The sequence below is a fragment of the Anguilla rostrata genome, chromosome 3, assembly GCF_018555375.3.
Source record: "Anguilla rostrata isolate EN2019 chromosome 3, ASM1855537v3, whole genome shotgun sequence".
Taxonomy (NCBI): domain Eukaryota; kingdom Metazoa; phylum Chordata; class Actinopteri; order Anguilliformes; family Anguillidae; genus Anguilla; species Anguilla rostrata.
Window position 1 is genome coordinate 44,062,729 of NC_057935.1, and position 19,971 is coordinate 44,082,699.

General features: G+C 43.6%; 1 protein-coding gene across 7 annotated transcripts in view; it reads left to right on the plus strand.

The window, feature by feature from the left end:
• The window catches only part of LOC135250951 (leucine-rich repeat and calponin homology domain-containing protein 1-like), a 63,742-nt gene that overhangs the window by 12,196 nt on the left and 31,575 nt on the right, over positions 1–19,971 (plus strand). For all 7 annotated transcript variants that reach the window (XR_010329047.1, XM_064327819.1, XM_064327820.1 and 4 more), the window contains exons 2-5: positions 6,287–6,431; positions 16,845–16,971; positions 17,212–17,317; positions 19,821–19,957. Coding sequence is in view for 6 of the 7 variants with exons in the window: in XM_064327819.1 (XP_064183889.1) it covers positions 6,287–6,431; positions 16,845–16,971; positions 17,212–17,317; positions 19,821–19,957 (515 nt within the window). In the remaining variant the exon portion in view is untranslated. The remainder of the gene's footprint in view (positions 1–6,286; positions 6,432–16,844; positions 16,972–17,211; positions 17,318–19,820; positions 19,958–19,971) is intronic.

The window sequence follows — 19,971 nt, forward strand, 5'->3', positions numbered from 1 at the left end:
GTCTTAGGTCCCTCTGTGTCTCAGAAGTATCCAGGGCCTCTTTTTTCCCTCTCCTGCGTCTCGTTCATCCTCTTCCTGCATTCTCCAAGCACTCCGGTGGCCAACTCGGATGCGTGACAACGATGCCCTGAGGCTGCTCACAGTTGCTGACCATTTCCCAGGAAATCCATTGTCCCTCATTACATGGCGGTGTGTGGGGCTTGCGTCACACCATACACTTCCTGTTGAACATCTGATTGGGCTGTTTAATTAGTACCTTTCCAGTAGGGTGACTTAGAACTCTAGACTGAAGTGGTCAAGATTTACAGTAAGTGTCAGTGTGTGCGTGCCACAAACGTGATTGTGTGTTTGTGTGTGCGCATACGCATGTGTATGCATTTGTGTGTGCATGTGCGGGTGCGCACAACAGTGTGTAGGTGTGTGTGTGTGTGTATGTGTGTGGTGCTGATGTCAACATTTCATAAAACCAGACTGAAACACTATGTCTGTACAGCACAGATATTTGCTGAATAATGCTACTGTTCTTCCCGACCGCTGTGAGTGGGACGTGCATTAATGTGCCTGTGCGCGTGTATCTGTGTGTGTATGTGTGTGTGCGTGTGTGTTTGAGTGGGAGTGTATGAATGTTTTATCATCTCTGCAATTGTGTGTGTTTGAAAGTGGGATAGTCGGATTCTTTCTCTCACTTTTACCCAGTGCAGATAGCAAGTCAGCCTGGCCTCCTCTTCCTTTTCTGTGTGATAGAATAAGACAAGACTATGACGCGATGTAAATCTGACCTGCTTTAAGTGTTTTAAATAAACCCAATGAAGTGTTAAGGGGATTTTTCTCTGCTTAATTTAAGCGCCCCCTATCGCTTCGGCGATTGGCTGATGCTGACAGGGGCGGACAGGCCCAGTTCCTTGAGAAGGTTACTCACAGTCACACGTGTCTATTTCAGCAGGAGTTCAGGGATGACACGTGAGTGGGCGGAGTTTCTCTGGGCAGCCTGGGCAACACCGGAAGCTATGATTAGCCCCTCTACTCTGCCAGCAGAGGCCTCGGGGTCAGGGCTGACATAGAAATCCATCCCTACTTCTCTCTCTATTTCTTATAATCTCTCATTTAGGAGAGAACAGGGAGGAGAGATAAAGAGTGAGAGAGAAAGAAAGGGTCAGAGGGAGAGAGAAATGGAAGAAATGGAGAGACAAAGGGATTATGAGGGAGGAAATGGGGGAGAAACAAAAGACAGAGAATGAGATGGAGAGATTATACGGGAGAAAGTGGGGGGGGGGGGGCATGATGGTCATGCCAAAGTGTATTTTCATGCTGTTTATAAAATGGCTTCCTGCCCTGTGTTCTTTCTGTTATTCTCACTGTATCCACAAACTTCTAGCAAACTCCCAATGTGAGTCACATGTGATGAGTCCCTTAACATTGTGCAGAAATGTGTGAGCACTTTTTCACTGTTAATTAGAGTGACACATGGGTGCAGTAAGTAAAGGTAAGAGTTGCACCACCCGCAAATCTTCCAGTCACACTCTCGCCTCTGCTGAAAATCAGGCCTCTTGTAGCAGTATGGCAGGGTTAAGGATTGACCCGGTTTCTTGCCAAAAGCAGCACAAAATGAAAGCATAGGGAAGTGAGCTAGGTGAACATTAACTGGGGAAGCAGTGTCAGTTAAGAATGGGGGTGGATGAGGAGTATATGGAGGAGGTAGGTGGAGTATGGTTTTAAGGAGCTGGGTGGAGCCTGGTGTAGGGTTTGGAGGAGTTGGGTGGAGCCTGGTGTAGGATTGTGGAGGAGCTAAGTGGAGCCTGATGTTGGGTTTGGAGGAGCTGGGTGGATCCTGGTGAAGGATTGTAGAGGAGCTGGATGGAGCCTGATGTTGGGTTTGGAGGAGTTGGGTGTAGCCTGGTGTAGGATTGTAATGGAGCTGAGTGGAGCCTGGCGTAGGGTTTGGAGGAGCTGGGTGGAGCCAGGTTAAGGAGTGTTGCGGAGCTGGGTATGGCAGGTGCTTGCCATATTTGAATTATGGACTGTGGTGTGTTTCTCCTGCTTGCTGGGACATGGCCTTTTCTATTTAAAGATGAGAAACCTGGTCACTCACTCCCCAGACACACACGGAGAGTGGTAGATATGACCTGCTCAGGTAGATAAGAGAGAGGGAGAGAGAGCCTGGGAGAGAGGCCATTTTTCCAAGTGTTTCTGTGTCATCTGGGGTATCTATGACGACCCCCCATGTGCCCACGTGCCATCAGCTTGAGCTAGATTTGAGTGTTGTCACGGCTGGGTTGAAGTTAAGCTGTGTCTCTGTGATGCTGTAAAGCCTGCCCCCAGTCAGAGTAGCAAGCTTTTTTTACTAGCATGCAGCTTGCTGAAGGATTATATGTCAGGCCATCTGTGATCTTAATGCTGCTTGTTCCCTCTCACTGAGTCTGATAGTGAACCATCCCCCTCTCATCTGAGTAATACAGAGCCTTCCCCAAGCAACAGGACTCAGATAGAGACAATATCAACATGTACAACACATTAGAAGCTACCGAGTGGCTCATCCTGCTAAGATTCTGGATTCCAGTGTGTTGATGTGTCCCAAAGTCTGGCACTGAGTATCAGGACTGGCTGTGGCTGGTAGCCCTGCAGTGCGACCTGCGGCTATGGTGCCTCCCAGGGAGGGAGCGGGGTATTTGGTTGAATTGTCCTGATCTCATTACGTGGGAGCAGGGATGTGCGGCTTTGGTTGTGCAGCACTGGTGCACATGCTGCTAGTTCAGTCTTGTCAATGTGAGCACAAATAATACTAATGAATGCTAATCAAATCATAGAGAGCAGAAGTTGGCATGAAACCGTGAAATGGATTCACCCTTGTACTCCCCTGTTCAAGAACAACTCCTGTGGTTGATCAGGTGCTTAGCAACTACAGTTATTACATCACGTGATGAATGTTTTCATCCTCATACACGTAACAATGAAAGCTTTCATATGATTGATACTTAAAAGTAGTTGCTTACCTGGGGGATATCCGCCACCGTTACCATGCCTGCAGATTTCCCATCATGCCGTGCTCTGATCAATTGGCGTCTTTAAAGCCGTTGCCCTGGGCTGTCACCCATGCCATGTCTCTACCTGATGGGCCCGCTGGGTATTGGAAATGCAGGCTTCACAATGCAGTTAATGAAGCCTCACGGTGATTCACCTCAAAACTCTCTGCTCTCTGTGGGCCCGGAGCCACAAGCCTGTGTGTGCAAGTCTGCTTGGCAGCGTCGTGTTTAGGGCTTGTGTATTACATTACAGTCATTTAACAGACCTCTCTATCTGGAAGGAGTTACTAATGTGCATGAACATAAGTGTGAAAAAGTAATGCGAAAAACTTTCATATGGGCCTGGCTAAAAACACTGAGAATCTGAGGATCATCTCAGCAATCTGGCCTCTCCAGTGTACCCTGTCTTTCCATTCCATTTCAGCCGTATACAGTCAGTGAATATGGGGATATTCACTGTATTATTAGAATATTGTGAGGCGATATTAGACTGTGTGACTGTGTTGAAGAGATCGTATTAAACATTAAACATGTTAGACTCTGTCAGACTGTGCTTAGCAGTGCTAGACTGGACTGTGGTTAGCTTTAATTTGAGTGTGTTTAGTTTTATTAGACTGTGTGTAACTGTATTAGACTATTAGTGTTTGGCTGTAATGGACTATGGAGGCAGTAAAACACTATCTTTATCTGTACTAGTCTGTGCTTGACTTTATGGAGGTGGTAGCTGTGAATGGAAGCTTTTTGCCCTGGGAGAGTAATGTGGTATAGCTATTTTTAATGGAAATATGAGCCATTTTGAGATATGGTAGCACTACCCATTCCTGGAAACGCATGTACCCGTTCTCCCCAGTCAGAGGAGAACAGGTTCCTGAAACTACCTGGTTTGGGGGGTTACCAGCAGAAGTGAAACAAGTGGAATATGCCTTAAACTCCCCAGAGAGACAGTACTTGCCCACTGTTCTGGGATTGGAAACCAATGATCAAAATGATAAATTCTGCAACCTGGTACTGCAAGTGTTTGTGGTTCGAACAGAATTACGGTACATTTACATGACATTCATTTTGTCACACTCTTATCCAGAGAGACTTCCTAAATCCATCAGTTCATTCAGCAGGCTGATTCAGTACATGTGTCATGCATGTCCCACACGTGTTGCGCCACAGCAGGTAATGGCTGTAGGCCATTCTGTGGGCCCACCATAGCCCTTTGTACTGAAATACAAAAGCAGAACATTACGGCTGATTTACTGAGCATCTTTCCTAATACTACCATAGGCCAGTTATATATTATATTACTAACAGTATTTAGCCTGGAGGAGTACATGTCAGTGTAATGCTGGAATAGAAGATTTATCTCCCGTGAGACAGTATTACTGAACTATACACCGAATTCTCCTCGAAACAGCACCTTCCTCTCGTGCTCACCTGTTTTCCTCAAGGCCAAACCGCCACAGAACAATGTCACACCGTCGCCGTGGCGATGGAACATTGCGGCTGTGTTGCAGTATGTGACAGCGCGCTACAGCCGGTTGGGTGATTTCTGCAGCGCTGCATGACTCATTGCAGAAGGTGGCTGCCCTGACACGCGCTAATGACCTTTTTAATAACATGAGGTGAGCTCCGGGATTCTAATGGAGGAAAACTATATTTAGGCGTTTGAACAAGATGTATAGCCTGCCATGAAATTCGAGTCGTTATTCGCTTGGGTGAAAGCAAAAACAGCTGTGTGGAAATCATGCAACGACGGTGCTCTTTGGTAGTGTGTGTGTTTGTGTCTGTGGTTGTGTGTGTCTGTGTGTTTGTGTCTGTGGGTGTATAGGTAGGTGTGTGTGTGTGTGTGTGTGTGTGCACGCATGTGCGTGCATGCATGTGTGGGTAATTTATTTTATTTAGCCTACCTTTTATATGAAAGAATTTTCCATCATTGTAGCTGCATGGAATACTGACTTCCTTATTGACATTTTTACTTGAGAAAAATTGCAGCTGGGTTCATTAAACGAGAGGGAGAGAACAATAGAATGTCCTGCAGCTGTGCGTGCTGGGAATGCGTTGGCCTTAGCTAATATCCAGGTTTCTGTTTTTTTATTCTATGGTGGCACAGGGCAGGAAGCATTGGAACCCTGCTGGAAACTGTAGAGCCTCAAATGTTTTCTACATTCATAGATGCGTTGATCACTTATAACTGTTGGTGGGGCCCCTAGTGGCAGGTGTGTGCTGTTACAGGTGCCTATTGCCATGGCCTTAAAACTTGTCAAAAAAATGTCACAGTTTAAGTATTCTGCTGGGTCTACAGTGCTTCCATTTAAGGAGCATTTGCGTATGAAAACTGATGTGTGCTAACTGGTAAAAAAAATATTTAGGAGCACTTCTATTAATTGGAATGCATTAATGTGCTCCTAAACTTTTCAACTTTGGACCGCATGTGCTCCTTGTGTTATTATAGGGCCCTGTTCATCCAGTATTCTGCCTTGACTGAGCTGTCTTAGTTGTACAGATGGAAATCTAGTCTTTGATAGCACTATATTACCATAAGAAGCATGTGTGTGCTTTCAACAACAGCTGTAGAAAATAAGCAAGACTCAGAGACACATACTGCTGAGCCAAGGCAGGGTTTGGGTGGAAATGCTGAATTTCGGCAGTAATCCTATTGTAGCTATGAGGACTAAAATGGAGCTAAAATCATGTTCTGGGTTGCTGCAGTTGCATGACATCGTGGTGTACATGGTATGGCGCCATGTAAGAGTATCCCTGCTGTTTGGGGAAATGAAGTTTGGGTAAATTACATTTATGTATTTATTTGCTTAGTGCACTCCCATATGGTAATTTACATAGTTTGAATTCCGTCTATTTCCCATTTGTACTTGAGGGTCGGTTAGGCAGTTTGGGGCTTGTAGTGCCCTTTGCTCAAGGGTGCAACAGAAACGTCCCCACCTGGGAACTCCGCCTGCAGCCCCTGGGCAGCAGAACCCAGCTCATTTTAATCAATTTCTATTTGAAAAAAATATGTTAAAATAGCAAGTTCACTTGCTATCTTTAAAATGTAAAAATTCTTTATTTGGGATTGAATTTATCCGCTGTATGTGGTAATGTGTCTGTCTCTCCTCCTGCTTTATCACGTTCTCTCTCTCTCTCTCTCTCTGTCTCTCTCTCTCTCTCTCTCTCTCTCAATTTTTAGTCAATGTATTGTCAGGATACCCCAATAAAGGGGTTTGGAAATGTTAAAGCATTTGTTAAAACGATGTTAAAATCTCTCTCTCTGTCTCCAGACCTGTCCAGGAACCGCCTGACAGACATCCCATCTGAGGTGTGTCATTTTGTTGCCCTGGAAAACCTGAACCTCTATCACAACTGCATCAGAACCATCCCCGACATCATCATCAACCTCCAGTCGCTCACCTCCTTAGACCTCAGGTATGCCCTCAAAGCGTGCCACCTTAAATATGTAGAAAACTCATTAGAGCAGGCCCACCTTGTAGAGCAACATTTTGTTGTAGTTTAATAAGATATTTATAACACTGGACTCATGGGGAGGATGACTTAAACGTATTATTCTGGCTGCAAGAGCAGAAGTGCAGAGAAACTGAACCCCTTTCACAATGCCTTATCTTGGCTAGTGGTGTAGCAAAAGGGACTCCCCACTGAAACTACCCTGGTAACGTAACAGAAGCTAGTCAATCTGTGCACAGGTTTGCCAGCTAGCAACAGTTATTTCAATCACAAAGTCATTTAAATAAATGGTGAACTACGGTATTGTGTTTGTACAGACTATACAACCACCTGCCTGTTGTGGTCTAGAGTTCCCATTTTCTGAGCAGAAAAGTAGCTCTTTTTGCATTTGGGTGAAAATTTTGTTTAGAAATCAGTGCCAGCAGTAATTTGAATTTGAATTGCATAACTTGAATTTGTAATGCAGTAATTTGAATTTGAAATGCTTAAACTGAGTGTTGTGCTCAAAAAATGAATTTAATGGTCTGAAATTGAATTTGTTGTTCATTGCACTCAAGTTTCACTTTTAACTTTTGTTAAATTAAATTAAATTAAATTAAATTAAATTAAATTAAAGTTATTAAAAACTAATTCAAACACTTTCATATTCAGTTCTTACAATTCAGTTACGTTGTTCTGCAACACATATCTGGCCACTTAGAAAAGCAATTGAGCATGGGATCATTATTGGATGTACTGGATAATCTTTGGATCCTTGGAATCCTGTGGGATAGGGTTATTCAACTGATGGTCATTATGAAGAAAATAAATATTATTCTGATTCATCGAAGATTGTGACTATAACTGTGAGAGGTGTGGCCTAGCCTTTAGAGTAGCTGATACTTGAGCCATATACTGCGTGGCTGGGGGTTCTTCACCATGGCACCTTCTGCCCTGTGATACCTTCTCTATCTGTTACACTCTCTGCCGACTCCTTGTCTGAACAAAGTATAAACAAGTGAAAGGAGAGTGGACTGTGCTGTCTTTTTGAGGGGGAATATTGATTGTGATTATATCTAGGTCTGTATCAGTACAGTGCCAGCGTACTTCCCACTATTCAAAGAATAATAAGAAGTCGCAACTTTAAGAAGGCATTTATGTTGTTTATATAGTATAGACATTTATATAGTATGCAGCGTACCACCTTAACCTGGGACAGGAACTCTAATCGTCTACCTAAAGATAAGAACGTGCTATTATCACAGAGTAATTCAAAATAGTTTCGGTTAGGTTAAAAGAGCCCTTTGGTCTCTTCTGTGATGTGCAGTGATCTCTGGAATCTCCATGGCACGTCTCCTCATCCTTTGGCCAGTTTAAGTTTAAAAGAAAACCTGGCCTGTTTGTCTGTTGCCGTAAAGAAGGTGGAAGTGTATTTTTGGCGAAGGGCGAAAAGGTCATGCAGACAATGCGATGCTTTAAGCACCTGTAGACTGAGGTTGTATGTTAGGCTCAGAAAAGGGCATGGTAGAGTGAGGAGTGTCACCCTCAGGGATTTGAGTGGGGTGTGGTCAGTTCAAGAGGAGGCATCATCAAGCTTGGTAGGCTGAGGTAATGTTACAAGAACAACTGCAATCATGACTGGTTTTGTTTTTAATACAAGCCCCGATTTGCATCAGTTTTAAATAGCTTTTTTCCATTACCGCTATTGTATTTTCCCCTTCTAATCCATTCTTTTTGATAAAAGAGGGAAATGAGGGAGCAATGGAAGGGAGTTTGAGTGGAATGTGGACAGGGTTAACACACCAAATAGGGTTGAGGGAAGGCTGAGTAGGGTTTAAGAGGGTGGATGTGTCCTTGCTTTTGGAGTAAGCACAAGCAGAGCCTGAGGTGTTTGATGTCAGGTCAAGCTGCAGTGCTTGTTAAATACAAGCCTGAAGGCTAGTGTTTCATGCAATGATGTCATCACCAATGAATGGGCCATATTTCAAATGCATGTATTTGATATTTGCATGTTTGCATTTCATATGTAATATTGAAGGCTCTGTCGCCTTTTATGTACGGTTGATACCTCTTGCACTTCCAGCACTTCCTTTTTGTCTCCAAGTGTGAGAAACCGCCTGCAACTGCTGATAGCAGAGCTCATTCAAGTGTAACATATTATAAACACTTCACAATATGCGGCCAAATAAATGAATTATTGCTGCCTTCAGACATTGCAGTCTGATAAGATTTAAAATGTCCTCATATTTACAATATATTGCACTGCATGTTCCAGTTCCATAAGGCAACCCCTCCCCCAGTTTTCCCATTACATTGAAACACTGGACCTCAAGAGACCTCACTGCAGGCCTGTCAGTTTAACTTGCATCACATGTAAAAGACTGGAATCTATCATTAGGGACAAGTTAGAATTGTTTCTTGAAAATAACAACATCCTAAGGGATAGCCAGCATGGCTTTTGCAAAGAAGGTCATGTCTGACAACCCTTTTGGTATTCTTTGAGGAAGTAACTACTAAGTGTTATGGCTATTATGATATTATATACCTAGATTTACAAAAAGCATTTCATACGGTACCACATGAGGGTCATATTAGCAAAATGAAGACAGTATAAATTACAGGAGGCATTTCAGAGTGGGTGGGGACCGTACTACAAGAAAGATATAGAGGCTTAGGGAAAGGTTTAAAGAAGGGCTACCAAATTGATTCTTGGTATGAAAGATAAAAGTTATGAGGAAAGACTTCTGATGCTTAATCTCTTCAAGCTTTGTAAAGGGAGACGTATGGGTGATTTGATTGAAGCTTTTAAATTCTTAAAGGGAATTAACAAAGTGAACCACAAGAATTTCTTCAGATTGAGTTCTGTTAGTAGAATTAGGGGACATAAATGGAAATTAGCAAAAAGCAAACAGACATTAGGAAGAATTTTTTCATGCAGAGAGTTGTCAATGTGAGGAATAGCCTGCCAGGACACGCAGTAGAGGCAGAAACTCTGGGGATTTTCCTAACCAGGCTTGATACAGTGTTGGATACTATACAGTCTGTAGGTAATCAGATCACTAGGAACAATTTAGCTAGGCAAAATGGCGAGCATTGTTGGGCTGAATGGGCTGTTCTCTTCTTTATGTTTTGTTATGTTATATTTGTTTATTAGGCTTGGTGAAACCTCCAAGCTGACCTGAGAACAGCCATCATCTCTTTCTATCATTAATGCTTTTCTCACCAGCAGTCTTTTTTTCCTGCTGCGACAGACACCCCCCTCCACCTCTTTAAGCCCACGCACACCCACACATATGCACGCTCAAATATGAGCACATTCAGCTGTATGCATGCATAGACAGAAAAACATGCGCACATGCATGTGTACATATGCGTACACGGGGGCCTTGCATGCGCAGATACACACACACACACACGTATGCGCACTCTATGAAAATGTCAGACCTGGGTCAAATAATGATTTAACTCTCCAGTTAATGAGCCACACACAGCACAACCACCTCCTCTCATTCTCCGATAACAAGTCACAGTCTCACCAGAGAAAAACGATGATGGGGGCAGAATTCGTGCCTGGCAGAGTGCAGCAGAGATGGGTTGTCTGGGCCTGTGAAGATTTCAGCAGCTAATCACATTTCTTGGTATCTTTTAATATCTCTATGGTGACGGATGGGGGGGCCTGCCATGCCCTTCGTCAGGAACATGCAGATGAAAAGATTTAATTCTGTCTCATTTTCTGTTCGTTCCACTCCAGCTCTCCTGGCCCAAGGCCATTTTGGAGAAGAGGAGTGCATGAGGGGCGTCTCTGTGGTCTTATTATTTGGCAGTGTGTCGAGACGGGTTTTGTTTCCCCCTCCCTGCACAGACACAATGGAGCCCTGTTCCGAGGGCCATGACATCTCAGGACAGCACCTCCTTTTCAGACTTGAAACCCACCTCCCTCCCCACCTCTTCCTCCGCCTGGAAACCCACCTCCTCCTCTGACCTCCCTTTCCCCGCTCTGCAGAGCTCACACTGTGTTCCCTCCTGGCACTAACTAGAGTTAAACATTGAAATGAGTGTTCAATGTCCAAACAGTGATGGGTGGTTGACACCCCTTGAACCAGAAAATGGCTGGCGCCACCACGGCTTGCAAAGGACTTGCTAACTTTTACTAGTCATTATGTTTTACTGTGAATGACGAAGGCTCTTTATTGGCTCATGCGAGTCATTGATTCACAGCAGATGAATATAGCTTTGCCCATTATGTGGTTCATGAGGCCTCACTCTCCCGTCACTATGTTCAGACTAACTGTAAAGTAATGTAAGTTAAAGCTGAATATTCTTACCTATTAATTCATATTCATATAGGATTCATAGTTACAGTCCCATCACTATTTGCTTTTCCATTTCAAGATACTATAACTCAGGGGTAACCAACTCCTGGAGATCGACCATCCTCTATGTTTTCATTTCAACCATAATTTAGCACTAGATTCTACTAATTAGCAGCTCAATGAGATCTCTAGCTGTTGAATGAGGTGTGCTTTGAAAACCTACATGACGGTAGCTCTATCAGAACAGGTTTGGTTACCACTGCTATAACCGATGTCGGTTCCTTACAGATGTAAGGATGTATTTTAGGGATGTATTTTTCAGTGCCTGGGAACTTAATTTAGGTACTCCCATGAGTCTCTTGGGTACAGGAAGTAGGCCACTTGCCTGCAAGAACACACTGTCTATCATATGGGCCCCAGAAAGAGGTCATCCACATGTGGTAGGGAGATGTGCAACAGACTTTTACCCATTTGTTACCGCAATCTCAATTTTTGAGGTCAGCATTTAACATATAAATCAGTTCTGAATTTTGTGATGCAATTTCATGAAATGATGTACTTTGTGGGTTTGTACTCCTACGTTGTGTTTGTTTGTGTCTAAGCATTGTTACATCAATCTGTTAAAGCCAACCTTAAATCACATTTTTAATTTGTTATGTTATTACAGGAGACAGAATAAGCAAGAGACTATACACTGTGAACTCCCAAATGATTTGGACTAAGACATATTTTTTTCTTGATATGGGTGTGTACCCCATAATTTTAGATTTGCACTTAAACAATTATTAACATGTGTGGTTAAAGGGCACATTCTGAGCTTTTATTTAAGGGCATTGTTATACAATTTGGTTTCACAATGTAGAAAGTTAAGCACTTTTTATACATAGGCCCCCCTCCCCTCATTTCAGGGCACCATACTGTTTGGGGCATATTAATGTTATATAAATGAAAGCAGTTTAGTACTTTGTTGCATATCCTTTGCATGCATTGACTGCTTGAAGTCTGTGACCCATAGACATCATCAGATGTGGATAACGTCGCTGGTGTTGCTCTTCCAGGCCTGTACTGCAGCCATCTTCAGCTCCTGCTTGTTTCGGGGCTAGTTGCCTTAGGTTTTATCTTCAGCATAAGAAACGCATGCTCAGTTGGATTCAGTTGTTGTGAATGACTTTGCCAGTCCAGGATATTCCATTTTTTTCCTTTGGAAAACTGCTTTGCTGCTTTAACAGTATGTTTGGGATCATTGTCTTTCTGTAGGATGAAGTGCTGTCCAATGAGTTTGGAGGCATTTGCATGAACTTCAGTGTCCCCAGTAAATCTACAGTGATCATAGAAACTGAGCTTCATTGATTCCTCTCAGTTAACAGACAAATATTTAAATTTGATCCATGATCCAGGTGCAAACATGCATCCTTAGAACCATCTCTCCATGTGTAAACAAGCATCCTTAGAACCATCTCTCCATGTGCAACATGCATCCTTAGAACCATCTCTCCATGTGCAACATGCATCCTTAGAACCATCTCTCCATGTGCAACATGCATCCTTAGAACCATCTCTCCATGTGCAACATGCATCCTTAGAACCATCTCTCAATGTGCAAACTTCCATTCTTAGAACCATCTCTCCATGTGCAACATGCATCTTTAGAACCATCTCTGTATGTGCAAACATGCATCCTTAGAACCCTCTTTCTATGTTCAAACATGCATCCTTAGAACCCTTTTCCTATGTGCAAACATGCTTATCTTCTATGATCTGACACTGGAACAACAACATGCAAGGCCCTATACAACCATTTTGGTTCTCATCTTTGAATATTGCTTCACCTTTCCTGTTTGTGTAGTGACATCACCTTGTCTGTAGGTGCTTGCCGGGCCTCCATTATTACATATTATCCTTTCATTTTCCATCCTATGAGTTTATTACTCAGCTAGATATTTATTACAGAAGCTACTCATGTTACAGTACTTTGCACTAGGGCTCCACAGCGTCAGCCCACGCAGAATTCTAACTCGGAAGCATCTGGTTCACATGTCTGTTTCCTTAGTAACAACCGGAATTGATTTCCACGGATTGTATCAAACTTTTAGCCGCTCGTTTGAGTTGGCAACTGTGACCTGCGGTTTGCCGTTATGGACTGTTCCCGAACCTAAAGCTGTGGGACTCTGTGCTTCCCAGTGGCATTTTCAGCCAGCCACTCTGCAACTGTGAAATGGCTGTAGGAGTGACATGAATGATGTTTCCTGTTCTAAATGAGCTGTGGCATATTTTGGCAGTGCTCTTAGGTTGCGTTTGGGCTCCCCACAGCCTTTATGCTGCATTATTTTTCATGCATACAGGCACTCTTTTCCAAACCATGAAGTTGTCATAGGCTAAGCTACCTGTACGTATCTCTTATTTTACATGATGTCCGCTTATAAAGCTGGACATTTGCTTAAACAACTTAGGAGCTCATTTTCTTTTGAAACCTTTTTGGTCTGGATTTGAGCTTTTGTTCTATTTTTATTTGTAAGTAGCAGTCATTTCCCCTAGTACAACAAGCATAAGAGCTTAAACCTTCAAAGAGTAGGCTTTTGTAATGTTAAAAAAAATCTAAGTCAGCTTCATAGAACTTACTGTCTATTCTCAGCAGTGAATGTTACATCAGCATTAAAATGTTCAGTTAAGAATATTCTAATCACATATTTGTGATTATTTGTGATCTTACACCAGCTGGATATACCATCTGTGTCACATTTACAACAGTGGTGCATCACCTAAAGATCTGAACCTGTAAACCCCTGATTCAATGATGAATACTCACACTACACAATACTGCAAACTGCAGAGTGGCAATACCAAACCAGGCCCAGTCTCCTTCATTGTTCACCACGATCTAGCAAACTTCAGTTCGAACAGCAGACTGACTTGAAAATGGACTGTCATGTTGGTTAACCCGAGCTGACCAGAGGAAGATGGTCTCCCTCCCTGGTTCCTAAGGTTTTTTCCTATTTCTCCATCAAAGGAGTGTTTGGCCCACCCAGATTCAGGGCTCTAGATGTCCTCAGATGAGGACAAACCTGCGGAATGAACCCCTCTCTCCTAAAACTATCCTACAGGTCTGGCCACCACACACTGGCACTGTCAGGATTCCAAATGCATTATTTGTTAAGCCCAGAGACTGTAAAAAATATGGACAAAGCTACTGTGACGTCACCCATTGCCTCTCCGTGGGTCTGTAAAACACGTTTTGAAGCTCAATGGCGGGCGCGGCCATGTTCTCGATTTGGAGCCAAAACCATAGAGTTAAGCGGTCTTGTCATTTTTACAATGTGATTGACAGTCCGGTGCGGAAAAGCCCATCAACCTGAACGAACTTGAGGCTAGCTGACTGTCTGCCGTTGTTTTAAAATATATTATATTATGTTTACGGAGTTTAATTTCCATCCGTGACTGTACTGTGTCATGTAATCACGTTATATGTATGGCATTAATAATACAATTATGTTCAGTTATCTTCTATTTATGTTTCTCAGCAAAACGAATATGCTTAGCTAGCGTATCAGCTTGCCAGTGAGCTAGGTAGGCTATCCGTGGTTAGCTCACGCATTAGCAATATGAACCACAGGGGAAGAACATCGACCACACTGATGATGGCCAATCAATCAGAGATGTGTAGGCTACTGGTGATTTGACTAGGCTAATTTTCGTATAACTGTCTGGTAGACCTGCTGTTAACCGAGCAAGTTATCGTCGTAGGTTTTCGGCACAGACAGTTAATGAGCCAGTAACTGCTACTAGCTACTCCATCGTCGTTTGTGGTGCTCACTTGCTGGGTGACGCTAGCTGACCGATCGTTCGCAAGTCACTTTCTACCGAATAAAAATTAACACTGTCAGCGGTGTTTAACAAATCTACCAAGTATTTTAATAACTGATCAACAGGCGTGTAAATAGGACAACGCACTTTGCACCTGTTGCATAAAGACAAAAATAATGTACATTGAATTTCTAATTAATATTATTTTCTTGCTAGCTTCTAGCTTTGTCACATTCGTGCAGCCTAGCCCAGGTAGACATTTACGTAATGTACACGACTGACAAGCCGTCAAACACGTTTGACAGATGGAATATTTTCCGGTTAGGGTTAGCTAGCTAGTCAAATGGCTTGGTAGCCGAAGTTGCGAACTGTTTTAGCATAGGCTACTGGACTACCACATATAGCAAATAAGCGTTAGCTGATTACGCTTTCTGCCAACGAATTATTTGGTTAAGTGGGCTAAAGGAAATAGTAAAAATGACTTGGCTACCGCAAAACTTCAGAGGAGGATTATTTTATGGTCGTCTAGTGCAGCTGTAAATAGCACACGCTATAATGAAGCCACTACAAAATGGGATGCCTGCATTTTCTGACTTCGCACAGGTGGACCGTAGTCGGAGCCGCAATGTCAAGGCCAAGAGACGCCACCTCCCACCCCAGTGACCACAGATTGTAGCCCTTACTGTAGCTCAGTCCTCTGCAGTAATCCGGAAGTGACGCAAGCTGTACCTCATTGGTCCAGAACAAATATTGGCACTGTGCCCAAATGACGCAATAAATCATGAAATCGACCCATGGACAGCCATAAGACGAATAAAATACACCTATTATGACTATTTGTTATTGTGAGAAAAAATTATTGACTTTGTATTTTGATCACATTTGTACCGTAGACTTACATGGAAACCGGATATGAAAACACCTATACTGGAGCCATCCGTAGTGGCGCTAGTGAGCAACCAGGAACTACAACACCAGGAAATGAGCTTCAAAAACGAAGTCTGGTTTTGGCCGCTTGGTTAAGCCTTGGGAGTGGGGCTGCATTTGCGTTTGTCTAGTGCAGCTTGTGTGGTCCCACTTACCGCTCCGTTTCTCCCTGTCTTTGTGTGCCTGAGCTGATCCAGACACAGGAACATTAATGCTAACTTTAGGATGCATCTGCCAAGCCTCTGCAGCAAAGCTGTCATCCGGATCTCTGCTCCCCCCCATGTCTCCTGTCTATGTACTGTATATCCATGACGTTGGGGAGTAGGGGGTGGGTCGGAGGGCTGTCTAATGTGAGGGTGGGTATTATGTAAGGAAAGGGGCATCAAAATTATCTGAAAGTTCCTGCTTTTTTGTTGGGTGGGTGTTGCTTTTTCAATGCGGAAGGAAGGTAGGTGGATTCATGTTCATTAGACTTTGGAATGTGTGAGCATTCCAAAATGAGGTAATCTAGGAAAGGCCCTCCTCTCCACTTTGTTCCCTTTAGTATGTTGTCCCAAGAGACAGATTGGAGTGTTCCGGAATCCTCCTGGAAAACAAAGTGGCCAGCGCTTTGGAATGTCCACTGGGTTCCAAGAGGCAGACATTTGTAGGCTGTGCTGTGTAGGAGCCTGTGCGCATTGCCAGTGATGTGGGCTGAAATCTTCTCTGCACATTTAATCTGAAAATGCCACACAAAAGGCTTCATTTCAGCAGTGACTGCTTAGAGCTGAAATGTGTGTGTGCGTGAATGTGTGTGTATATCATTCTGTATTTATTCTTCTTCATGACCTCTGTGTGCTGGGCTTATATGTGGAACTGGATTAAATGCTGTGTTTATGTAATACACCTATTTTCAGTAATCTGCAAAGATATGTGTGTGTGTGTGTGTGTGTGTGCAGTTGGGTGTATGTGTGTGTATGCGCACATGCATGTGTGAGTGTGTTTCACATAAGAATAAGAATTGATGTCAGAAGAGAACTCCGTTTTACTTCTCTTATTTCTTTCTGATTCAGTTTGACAGTGATTGTCTACAGTGCTCCCAAAAATGATGGATGAGTCTCTGGTGATGTCGTTGTTGTGCAGCACTGAGCCCTTTCTGGGCTAAATTCTGCATATTTTCCAAATGTACTTCCTGAGGGTCACTGAAGCACTGTGGGTTTATAGTGCCTTTTGTACTATATGCATCATAAATGCCACCACTTGGGAATTGACACTGCACCCTCTAGGCAGCAACTGAAGAAGGCTATACTTGGCAATGAATTGCATCTTTTAATGGCATCATGTCTTCTGCTTCTTGTCCATCTCACTCTCCCCACAGCCGGAACCAGATCTCGGCTCTGCCTGCCTGCCTGTGTGAACTTCCACTGCGCGTCCTCAATGCCAGCAACAACAAGCTGGGAGCTCTTCCTGAAGCCATAGGCCAGCTCAGGGACCTGATGGAGCTGGTGAGTGTGTTTCCTGGATGTGAGCAGACATGCTTGAGTGTGTGTGTGTGTGTGTGTGTGTAAGTATGTGTATATTTGCGTATGCACACATGTTCAGGGCCCTTCAAAAGTATGGAAATGATAGAATGAAATTTTCTATATATACTACATACTTAAAGCTATATACTGTAAACCAAAGTGAGATTCCCTGGTCAGTTTCCCGTTAAGACCCACTCTGTTGCTCATGTTACCCCCCTGCAGGATGTTAGCTGTAACGAGATCACCGCCCTGCCCAGACACATCAGGAGGCTTCGGGCCCTGAGGGAGCTCAATGTGAGGAGGAACTTCCTGTGCACACTTCCGGAAGGTGAGTGCCAGAAGAACAATAGAGTTCACAGATTCATTAGAATCACTCTGCTTACTGTGAGCACTTCCTGAACATTAGGGCCTGAGGAACCATAGGCGTCACAGGTCGATTAGAATGGCTTGACTGCCTGTGCACACTTCCTGAAGGTGAGTACTGGAGAAAACATAGACGTCACAAATGTGTAATATCATATTACGTAAATGCTGAGATGTGAGCAGCTGCTGTGTTACTTTACTGAATCAGTTCAGGTGACATGTCTTAGAGAAATCCTACCAAGCGAGCGAGCAAGCAAGCAAGCATATAGTACCCAGCAGTGGCCTGCCATTGGCACAGCTTTCAGAACTGCTGTAAAATGTTAGTAGCCCAATAGCTGTTGGTAAGGAACTATTACTGTGCCTCATATTGGAGTTAAGCACTACACCTCATTAACTAATGTGCCACACTGACACTTAAATCTGGTGTTGAACTTCCACTGGGGTGCTGGGTGGTCACAGAGCTTCTTCTCTGGGTGCTTCACTTTGGAGTGGGATTTTGTTTTCCACCATATGCACAAATCTGATAAAGCTTTTGTCTGCTAGAAGCCCCCTGAAACTCGGCATCGGGTCCCAGGGTTTCTGCGGGTCTAATCTAGAACAGAGTCAGCTTTGACAGCTTCGATCAGAGATTGGGTTGGAGATTTCCGACAGCTGGCCGATGAGGACACATAGTCACTGCATTCAGCCTTAGTGTGATCTCTGTCTGGGCTTGATGGAAGGAGGTCTACCCTACATCTCTGTAGAAGTGGTTTTTGCCTGTTTCCCTACAAACAACATAGAGGATTTTCAGTCTCTTGCTTCTTATGCGAGTGAGAGACCAGTCTTTATATGGCAGTGCAGCCGGACTGTCAGCATTTATGTGATGTGGGCTCAAGCCATACCATCACTGGGGGAGGAAGGAGTTGGCAGGGGGACACAGTGCTGCCAGACTTACACAAATTCTGTGGAGGTACCACTATAGTGATAATGGGTAAATGGTGTTCCAAAAGTACTTCCTCAGTTCATGGATCAATGCTGAATCAGTTGGGTCATTCTTTTCTCTTATTTTTATCTGATTCAAAAAAGAATGCCTGCTTGTTCAAATTTAACAGATATAGGTCTCCATCCAGACTGTGATCTGCTGAAATGTGTATCACTGCAAAACGAATGCAGTCATCTTTATTATGAAGGAGCTGTAAAAGGCTATCAATGAGATCTAGGTATTGCTAGTTATTTTTTTTAGCTGTGACTGCAGCTCTATAGCTCTGTCTGTTGGTCGGTCGGTTGGTCCACAGAAGTGGCCCACCTCATAGCGGCCACAGTTTTCGCCCCAGGAGGCTGAAATTTGGCATGGAGGTTGGTCATGACAGAAGGTAGAGCTGAGTAACTTTCAGGCTGATTGACCAAGAGGGGGCGTGGTGATGGGCGTGGCCTATCACAAAAAGGCGTATAACTCCCGAATGGATTCACAGATTTGCACAAGATTTTGTGGAAAGGTTGGTCATGCGCCAAAGAAGAGGTCACGTGTTTGTGTGAGGGTGTGTGCGTGGATGCATGCACACATGGATGCATGCGCGTGTGCGGTCGCAGCTATTGCGGATTCGCGCTTGTTAATCCGCATAGCTTTCTCTCACAATCCAGAGATAGCTCAATCTCACTTGCTTTCATACTCACTTTGACTTTCTCCTTCTCCCTTGCCCGGGGTTTCAGTAATTCACACTGGCTTTATTGACATATCAGGAGTTATGCAGTGCTGCCCAAGATTTTTATGGCATGTGCACATACAGTAAGATGAGCCCTCCTTCCTTACCTCTTTACAGAGAAAACAGGGATCATAAATAGGGAAGAAATTACAGAAATGAAAACAAAAATCATTTTAAAATAACAATATAACATCCGCCCTTTCCAAAAGAGCTTTAAGGAAAACAATGCGCTGAGTCACAAAAACATTTCTGTCTCCCGCCACCTCCAGATATAGAACACTGTGAATGAAAACTGCACCTTTGTTTCCTCAAAAACATCCCTCTATGTAATGAACTCTCAGGGAGAATCATTTATAACCAAAAATTATTTATTCTTTGCCTGCTCACTTATCTATGGTAGGTTGCAGAGGCTAATTTAAAAAAAAAATCTGTATCTTTTGGTGGCCTGTTCCTGCACACTTTGATCAACATAAACCATGGGCATCACACAACAGTTGCAACTGCAGTCATCATTCTTGCCCATTGGTTCATCACTGTATTATCCTTGGTCACAACTATTCATGAATGTTCAGTAGAACTGGAATAAAAATGTGAAAACTTCACTGGCACATAGAGAAATATAACTTAAATGTTAAAAATACAGGGCTGACTGTCTGGTTATTCTGTAGGATCTATGGTAGCAGGATCATGAGAACACAGAGTAGTCTTCAGAGCCTGTACTAATGCTAAGAGGATGTTATGAACAGGCTGGTCAGCCACCCTGAGCCCCCTCTCTCTCTCACTCAGACCTGGCGGAGCTGCCCCTGGTGAAGCTGGATGTCTCCTGCAACAAGGTCACCAGCGTGCCCCTCTGCTACAGAAAGATGAAGCAGCTACAGTCCCTGCAGCTGGACAATAACCCCCTGCATAGCCCACCTGCACAGGTGAGGACTGTGTG